The sequence below is a fragment of the Antennarius striatus genome, chromosome 21 (assembly GCF_040054535.1).
Source record: "Antennarius striatus isolate MH-2024 chromosome 21, ASM4005453v1, whole genome shotgun sequence".
In the NCBI taxonomy this organism is placed as follows: domain Eukaryota; kingdom Metazoa; phylum Chordata; class Actinopteri; order Lophiiformes; family Antennariidae; genus Antennarius; species Antennarius striatus.
Window position 1 is genome coordinate 13676831 of NC_090796.1, and position 9903 is coordinate 13686733.

General features: G+C 41.1%; 1 protein-coding gene across 1 annotated transcript; it reads right to left on the reverse strand.

Annotated features, from left to right (window-relative positions):
* Positions 1 to 753, reverse strand: LOC137588869 (axonemal dynein light intermediate polypeptide 1-like). The gene has a single exon (XM_068306176.1). The coding sequence runs from the start codon at positions 751 to 753 to the stop codon at positions 1 to 3; it is 753 nt and encodes a 250-aa protein (XP_068162277.1).
* Between the last annotated feature and the right edge of the window lie 9150 nt (positions 754 to 9903).

A 9903-nucleotide genomic window follows, 5' to 3' on the forward strand; every position in this document is an offset into this window, starting at 1 on the left:
TTACAAACATGTTCCTCCTTCTGTCTCATCCAGTTGGTCCTGGAGGTTCTTGTTGATTTCCTTCATGAACTTAATTTCTTCCATGTAGTTGTTTCTCTGAATTACCACTTTATCTCTTTCTCTCTTTTCAATTTCATCAAGTTTAGCTTTCTCCACCTTCAATTCCTCCTGCAGAACATGGATCTCTTTCTCCAGTTCAGCATTCTTTTGCTCCATTTCAGCTTTGGCCTGCTCCGCCTGAAAAGCTTTACTAATTCCATAAGTGATACTGCTTGCATACAGTGTCTTGTAGGTATGCAGAGTCATATTGATCTCTCTTCGAACCTCGTCCATCAGCAGACCTCTCTCAGCACAGTTTGTGGTCACCTGTCTGATCAGCTCGTCAAAGCATTGCGTATAGAGCTCCCTGCGTATTGGACAGATTCCAGTGCTTCTGGCCTGCCTTTGACTCAGCTCTGTGTCCAGCTTCTCCTCCAGCTGGATAATATCAACTCTTGCGGAAGGTGCACTGGAAACATACTGCACACACAGCCAGTCGCCTTGCATCCACTCCCTAGGTGGAAAGATGGAGTTGAGGATCTTCAAGGTGTTTCTGTTGCTGGTCCCATCAGTGAATTGTTGAGGACTTGAAGGTTGTTTCTTTGATGGGTCTGTACTTTTGCCAATCAACACTGGCTTGTCATATTTCAGAAGTGTCTCAGGTGGTGGAATTATTGCTTCTGCACAGGCCCCTTCCTCTGCTAATTCATCCATTCCACCTGTTACTTGTGAATCATGTTGAATGGTTCTATATAGCGTATCTGTTCTGGGAAACATTTATTGCGCCAACATAAATAGTTATATTTCCATTCCCATATATATAAATACAGTGCCTTTTGATCTAGATTTTGATAGACATTGTCTATAGAAATCAAAATCTTTGATGAGTTGATCTATAATGTAATTAAGGCGTGTCCTTCCGCTAGTTAGTTTGTGGACACACCTTTAACAAAGGCCCGTAGATCAAAGCACTTGTGCTTTGAACTAACTGGGCAGGAGCACTGTAACACAATAAGACAATTTACTGCCATTAAAAAGTACTGTAACTGTAACATGAAAAGAACACTAAATTCACTATATGACAAAATCTACATTGACATGAGTATCATTTAACTCATCATGAATGGCTGTATTGAAAGCATAGCAGAATAATGGAAAGTTATGAAAGATATTTATCTTTGTAAATTGTGTTTACAAATATGTATCTATGTTCCTATGTTCCCAGACAAGACCTTTTTTTTTTTTTCATCCTGTTTTTTGTGGATTACACATTTTTGTTGCATTCTCACAATTGTGGAACAATCCCGGGGACAGCGGGCTCTCAGTTGTGACATGAACTATTGATTGTGTTGGACGCAGGTTTTGCTGTTATGGTGGACTTTTGTGGGAAATGTTGTGGACTGCACAACTGCTGGGGAACTCAGGACAATGGTCTTGGATTATGTTTGATTGTCTTAAAAATACTCTGCGACGAGCATGCACAAAGGGTAATGTGTGCTGATGTCAATATTTCAGACTGCGCTGCCAACTTGCCAGTTGATTTATTCCACCATCGGCACCACAGTGACGTGTGGTGAGGTTCACGGCTGGTGTGGCACTGATTTCATCATAATTAGATTTACAAAAATATGAACCTAGTTTAGCTTATTCACCATTTAATTAGCAACAGGTCATTTTAAAAGTCTCATAGCAGAATTATTTACACATACCACATTTGATGAAAAAAACAAATGTGTTAAAAAGTCATAGTGAATTTGTTAGTTTCAAATGTTTTGAACTTCATTTTGAAAAAAGAAATTTCATAGAAAAATGTAGATGTATAAAATGTGTAAGTTTCTAATGTGTTTGTCTTAAAAATGAACTGGGCCCTGGACAGAAATCTCTGCGACTGCTAAATGTTTATTTTCAATTTCTACTTGATGCTAAAATAAAATTGAAAAATACAAAATATAAAATACAATATCAACAACACCATCCAAAATGAAAGGGGACGATGGGTAGAAGACATTTGGCTTGTGAAATTCTCGTCCTTGGAAAACAAAGACAGGAAGGCTGGTTGAAGCAGCCTCCCTGTCCAGCAAGGCTGGTGACCAGACACTGATCTGTGTGTTTACAAAGGCCCGAAAATGCTTTTCCAGCAAATTCAGATGAACCCTGGGGAAGCTTCATGAGGCTTCAGCTGCACATCCCCAGTTAACAGCTCCAAGATAGATGTTGTTATTGTTTTTTAAGGTAGACCTGAGGGTACGCCGCTTCTCCACTGATTTGTCTGAAGACAAAGGCAAGAGAAGGAGAGGGTACCTTCAACATCTCAAAGGTTGGGAAACCGGAGCACCCGGAGAAAACCAACCCAGAATTTAGGCCATCACAGGTTTTAAAGAGTTTAGCTTTAAACTTTTAAGAGTTTAAATCACCCATCCACCTGTCACGTATGTAACATGGCCTTCCTGTGTAGAGTTTGCACGTTCTCTTCGTGTCTGAATGGATTTTCTCTTTCCCCCCACCATCATTAAAACATGCATCTAAGGACCTTCGGGTTGTGTTGGCCCACAGTGGCAGGCATGCCCAGGGGGTGGCCCAGGACCAACACTCCATCTGACCTTGTATTTTGTTGTATGATTGTATAATGATCAATAAAGCTTCTTTCTTTGAAGATAGATTTTTTTTTTTAAGCCAGACTTGATGGTACGCTGCTCCTCCACTGGTTTGTCTATCAACATAGACAGGAAGGGAAGAGGGTACCCTCAACATCTAGAAGGTTGGGAAACCGGAGCACCCGGAGAAAACCAACCCAGAATTCAGGCCTTCACAGGCCTACTGCTTAGGTTAAGGTCAGGTGGTTCTGATGTCGTTAGTAGTAGATGTCAGATGCATGCATCTGCTATTGCAGATTAGCATGCCTGTCTATCGGCGCCTCCTGGACCTGGACCGAGACTTCCGGGTTCTACGTCTGACCCTGCGGGTCCTGGTTGTCTTCCTGGCTGGGCGCCTGGTTGTGCGCCTGGTTCTGCGCTTGGTTTTCCTGGTTGAGGATGTGGATCTGCTTCTTCTTCTTCTTGCTGCTCTTGCCATTTCTGTTTTAGTTTAATGTATGTACATATTGGGTGTACGCGATCATATTTATAGACTTCCGATATCTGAGATCAAAGAAAATTGGTGGTAGATCAAAGCCACACCAATAATCTACCGAGTTTCTTTGATGTCACCTTGTGCTCTCAGTAACCCTTCAAAATGATTCACTGTAGATACCTTTTTTTTAGTTTCTCTCTTTCTCTCTGGACGAGATGTCAGCTTGTGGCAGGGCCACATTGAAGACAGGTTGTCTGCCTCTCACGTACAGTATGAACAATTTTACAACAACCTAGTCACCTAAATTGCAGGTTTTTGGTGGAGAACCTGTGACATGAAAACCATAAATTCACTGCATAACAAATTCTACAGTGATATGAGTAACTCATTTCAAGATGTATGTTCACATTAGACTAATGATTGAAGTCAGAAACTGATCACATTTACTTTTTTTTGCTGACTTCACTGTTTTGACTTTTCCTGTTAGACGTTTTGTGTTTGTTTTCTTATAGTTAGTTCATGATTGTCTTTAACTAGGACAATTAGGACTCTAATATCATGCTGTCTTAGTTTTACACTTGATGGTTGCTGAAACAATTTACTTGTAAGAAACCAGAATGTTGGGTGGCATGGTGGTGCAGGGGGAAGTGCTGTCGCCGCATAGCAAGGCGGTTCCTGGTTCAAGTTCTGCTCTGTGTGGAGTCTGTATCTTCTCCCCACGTCTGCATCGGTTCTCTCCGGGTTCTCTGGCTTCCTCTGTTGTCCAAAAACATGTACTTCATGTGATTGGCCAGTCTCAAGTTGTCCGTAGGTGTGTGTGTGCTAGCTTGTTTGTTCTGCATGTGGTTCCGTGATGTTCCATTTTGAAGAATTACTGAGAGCACAAGGTGACATCAAAGGAACTCAGTAGATTATTCGTGTGGCTTTGATCTACCACCAATTTTCTTTGATCTCAGATAACGGAAGTCTATAAATATGAACGTGTACATCCAATACGTACACTAAACTAAAACAGAAATGGCAAGAGCAGCAAGAAGAAGACGAAGCAGGTCCACATCCTCAACCAGGACCAAACGTAGAACCAGGCGTAGAACCAGGCGTAGAGCCAAGAGTGCAACCAGGCGTACAGCCAGGCGCCCAATCAGGAAGACAACCAGGACCCGCAGGGTCAGACGTAGAACCCGGAAGTCTCGGTCCAGGTCCAGGAGGCGACGATAGACAGACATGCTAATCTGCAATAGCAGATGCATGCATCTGACGTCTACCACCTGACCCTAACCTTAACAGTAGGCCTGTGAAGGCTGAGATTCTGGGTTGGTTTTCTCCGGGTGCTCCGGTTTCCCAACCCTCTAGATACTAAGGGTACCCTCTCCTCCTCTTGCCCTTGTCGATAGACAAACCAGTGGAGAAGCAGCGCACCCTCAAGTCTAGCTTTAAAAAAAAAAATTTAAATCATCTATCTTCAGAGAAAGAAGTTTTATTGATCATTATACAATCGTACAAAAAAATTACAAGGTCAGATGGAGAGTTGGTCCTGGCCAACCCCCTGGGCACACCCACCGCCGCAGGCCAACATTACATAAGGGTCCCTAGACGCATGCTTTCATGATGGTGGGGGGGAGGAGAAAACCCACTCAGACACGAATAGACCATGTAAACTCTGCACAGGAAGACCATGTTGGAAATGCTGGGGTTTGAACCCATTACCTTCCTTCTGTGAGGCAACAGCGCTAACCATTGACCTTAAAAACATACCAGAACCATTTCAAACGGATAGATGAATGGTGTGGATGGATGCGTTAAACCTTTAAAAGGTTAAAGCATCCATCTTTGAAACCTTTAAATGTTTAAAACTAAACTCTTTAAAACCTGTGAAGGCGTGAGTTGGTTTTCTCCGGGTGCTCCGGTTTCCCAACCTTCTAGATGTTGATCGTACCCTCTCCTCTTGCCTTTGTCTACAGACAAACCGGCGGAGAAGGTACATCAAGTCTAGCTTAAAAAAAAACACAACATCTTGTGACTTTAAAAACATACCAGTATATTCTTGGAGAACAGTGTCTGGTCACCAGCTTTGCTGGACAGAGGCTGTTTCAACCAGCCTCCCTCTCCTTGTAATATTTCAATATGAACACAATAAAAAAGATCAGGAAAAAATATTCTTTGTTAATTTATGTGAGATGTGCTCGTGTTACATCATATACAGTAATTTTTTATTTTTTATTTTGTATACTCTTGTTTCAAACAAACACATGCAAATATACTGTATGTGTTAGTATGTACAGGCCCCTGTAACACACACAAACACATAAGGGGCCTGTAAGCATGCAGGGGTGGGTAGAGTGATGGGCAGCCCCCACATGGTGCACCCAGAATGAGCAACCTGTAAAGGGGGACGGTGCCTTGCTCAAGGGTGGTGAGCTGACACCACCCTTGATCTTGGAACATTGGACTACCCACTCTACCGCTCTGCCGCCGTACTGCTTAGCCACTACCACCCTACTTTTGCTGAGAACACTGGCAAGGTCAACTTCTTGTTTTGACCATCTATGATTTAACAAACCTTGCTGTTCCTAGGAAAATGCAAACATGGTTATGTTCTATTTTATAGGACAAAGGCTAATGTCTGGAGTTGCAGACATTAGCCGAAGAATTACTGAAAGCAGAAGGTGACATCAAAGGACAGAAGATTATTAGTGTGGCTTTAATGTACCAGTAAACGTTCTTTGATCTCAGATGTCGGAAGTCTATAAATATGAATGTGTACACCCAATATGTACATAGACTCTACACTAAAGCAAAATGCCATGCGGAACAGGAGGAAGATACAGGTCCAGATCCACATACAGGAAAAGCAAGCGTACAACCAGGCGTACAACTAGGCGTTCAGTTAAGAGCACAATCAAGAAGACAACCAAGCCCCGTAGGGTCAGACGTAAATCTGTGAAGTCTCGGTCCAGGTCCCGGTCCAGGAGGCGCCGATAGACATGTTAATGTGCAATAGCAGATGCATGCATTTGACATCTATTACTAACATCAGAATGACCTTCACAGCAAAAAACAACCCCAAACAAGCACATCTTATCTTGTGACCTTAAAAACTTACCAGTATATTCTTGCAGCTGTCAACTGGGGATGTGCAGCTGAAGCCTCATGAAGCTTCCACAGGATTCATCTGAATTTGCTGGAAAATGAACCAAAGTTTCATGCCTTTGAAACCACACAATATGGACACAATGTGAGATGTGCCTGTGTTACATCAAATACATCATGATCATTTTATTCTTGTTGAGAACATTGGCAAGGTCAACTTCTTGTTTTGACTATCTATGACACGTGTCAAACTCAAGGCCCAGGGGCCAAGTGTGGCCCGTTGCATTATTTTATGTGGCCCGCGAGAGCACAAAAGGTCACGAATAGGGTGGGTGGGTGGATAGATGGTTGGATGGAGGCTCTAAACTTCTTAAAGGTTTATCAAGGATGGATGTTTTAACCCTTCAAAAGGATGGATGCTTGTTTTTTGACCAAAAATGTAGTTTTTGGTCAGAGTGTGCTTTGACCAAAACTACATTTCCCCATAAAGGTGTAATTAAGCCACTTAACACTGATAAAAACATTCTTAATGTCTTAACTTGTGTTTGATGTTATTTTTCTTAATTAGGATAGTTTCATCCTTATTTGATGGAGATATGTGGTTTTCATAACCTGACAAACTAAACTGTAATGTTTGTATCTTGAATCAATAATAAATTCAGTTGCAGTATTTAACATTAATGATTAGTTACATTAATTTTATATTACATTGAGTTACATTTAGTTACATTTGTCCACCCTCCAGAGAAAGTAAACACTAATAGGGGAATGAACAGTTGAAACAACAATGTACCACAATGAGAGTCGAAATTCACTGTATAGATCTTTGGGCGATAGTGTGAACCCTTTGCTATTTAGGAAGGCTGTCACTGCGTAATTGGTATGGATGTGGACAATGTCCCCGACTGTTATTCAATCCAATTCAAAAAACTTTATTCGTCCCAAAGGGGCAATTGAAAGCACATAGAGCAGGATCGGTGTAAAAGTGCAAACACATTAGTTCAAAGTTTAAAACCTAGTTTAAAAACCTAGTTAGTTCAAAAAATCTAGTCAGTTCAAAAAAACGAGTTAGTTTAAAACCCAGTTAAAAACTTGTCAGTTCAAAACAGTAACCTAGTTAGTTCAAAAACTGGTTATTTTAAACGTAGTTAGTTGAAAAAAACCTAGTCAGTTAAAAAAAACTAGTTACTTTAAAACCCAGTTAAAAACTACTAAGATCACAACATAGTAACCTTTTGGTTAGCTTTAAAACATAGTTCAAAAACTAGTTAATAATTATACCTAGTTTAATTATTAATGATGCAACAGTGCGCATGGCAGTCAGAGACTGCAACATCCCGCGACACCCCTGAATTCAAAATTTTGAATTCAGGGGTGTCGCGGGATGTTAGTCTCTGACTGTCTTGCTCTATCTGCAACGGCTGTGAGGAAGCTGAGGATCCCCACAGGCTCAACCACGCCACCACCTGGACCCCTGGAAGGCTGGAGATGACCCTGACACTGACCACTGGATGAAGCTTGATTCCATCTCAACAGTCTCTCAATGTTATACTTTCAGTATTTGCGGATGCAAAGCTGTTATTTTAGAATGTTTTGAAGCGTTGCAGCTGAATAACTAACTTCTAATGCCAAAATGCATTGGAATTTTTTTTCAACTATTTAAGGAGGTAATTTCTTTTACTGAAGCAAGAATAAGGACTCAAAAAAGTACTCTTTTTTTTAGTTTTATTCAAAGCTTTGAATTTAGATCACATTAACATGATGATAATCCAATAGCAAATCATTAATGACAGTTATTGGTGAGTGTCATGTGAGTGTCAAGTGTAAGTAACTTGATTGTATGCATGATTACGTGATTATACATGATTATACAATCAAGAACAAACTTTGACAAAGATCACAATCTTTTGCTCACACATCGTCACTCCAAAGGTGAAACAGGCTGAAATCCAGCACAGTTGAGGAATTAAAAATTAAATAAAAATCAGTGAAATGCATCCCATTCAGTCATTTTTAGCTTGGACCTGTTTCACAAGCAAACCCTCCTCTCACTTTGTCTTGTTTTCATGAGGTAACTCAAGCACTTCTCACATAAATTAACAAAAAATTGTTATATTCTATGCTTTTTTGTTGTGTCCATATTGAAATACAAGGAGGCTGGTTGAAGCAGCTGATATATTTGCAGTTCACCACCAGACATGGTTCTGTGTGGTTTCAAAGGCCCGAAACTGGTTCATTTTCCAGCACAATCAGATGAACCCTGTGGTAGTTTCATTAAGCTTCAGCTGCACATCCATAGTTGACAGCTTCAAGACAGGTTTCATCTGTCGCTTATGCTTGTTCTGGAGGGTTCTGTTGGGATTCTGTCTTTCAAAGCACTTTGAAATGTCTGTTGCCATGATTGAGTGCTTTATAAATAAAACTTGATTGATTGAACCTCTTAAAAACTGTATCAATAAAGCCATCTGTCTGTCCATTCATCCATCCATCCATTCGTTCGTCTATCTGTCCATCCATACAGCCTCTTTTTTTTTTGCAAAGCTAAACTGTTTTGAAGGCTCGAATTGAGGGTGCGCTGCTTCTCCGCCCACCCACCCTTTTTGTTGAAGCTGGATTTGGGTGTGCAATGCTTCTCCGCCCACCCGCCCACCCATTTCTTTTCATTTTTTTTTTTTTTTAAGCTAGACTTGAGGGTGCACTACTTCTCCGCTGGTTTGTCTATCGACAAACGCAAGAAGAGGAGAGGGTACCCTCAACATCTAGAGGGTTGGGAAACCGGAGCACCCGGAGAAAACCAACCCAGAATTCAGGCCTTCACAGGTTTACTGTGACGGCCTTTCTGATGTCGTTAGTAGTAGATGTCAAATGCATGTATCTGCTATTGCAGATCAACATGTCTGTTTAACGGCGCCTCCTGGACGTGGAGCGAGACCTCCGCGTTCTACGTCTCACCCTGCGGGGCCTGGTTGTCTTCCTGACTGTGCGCCTTGCTGTACGCCTGGTTGAACGCCTGGTTCTACGCTTGGTTCTCCTGGGTGTGGATCTGCTTCTTCTTCTTGTTCTGCTTGCCATTTTTCTTTTAGTTTAAAATGTATGAACATATTGGGTTAACGCATTCATATTTATAGACTTCCGACATCAGACATCAAAGAACATTTGCTGGTACATCAAAGCCCCACTAATAATCTTTGATCTCACCCTGTGCTTTGGGCATTCATTCATTCATTCATTCATTCATTCATTCATTCATTCATTCATTCATTCATTCATTCATTCATTCATTCAGCGTATCAACAGATATGCTATAAAGAACCATTCAACATGATTCAGCATGAATGCATTCATTTATTCATGCTGGATGTTCTTTTACAGCGTATCTGTTTTGTATAATATGTGAAACATATTTTCAGTGCTATTAGAAAAGTAATATTACCATTCCCTGTAAAGGCCTGTAACAAAAGCCATGGATCAAACAGCATGCTGTATGACATAAAGAACCATAAATCAGAGCACCCTCTGTAAGTAAGTAGAAAGCGGAAATGCCGGTGGATCAAAGTGCAGGCTGTATGATGTAACAGAGAACCGTAGATCAAAACACAATGAGAGTGAACAACGGAGAGTTAACTGTATGTGCATGTACAGAAAGATCAGAGGTCAGTTAGGGTCTGGTTTCACCTGACGTTATAATGTGAGTACTAAACATAT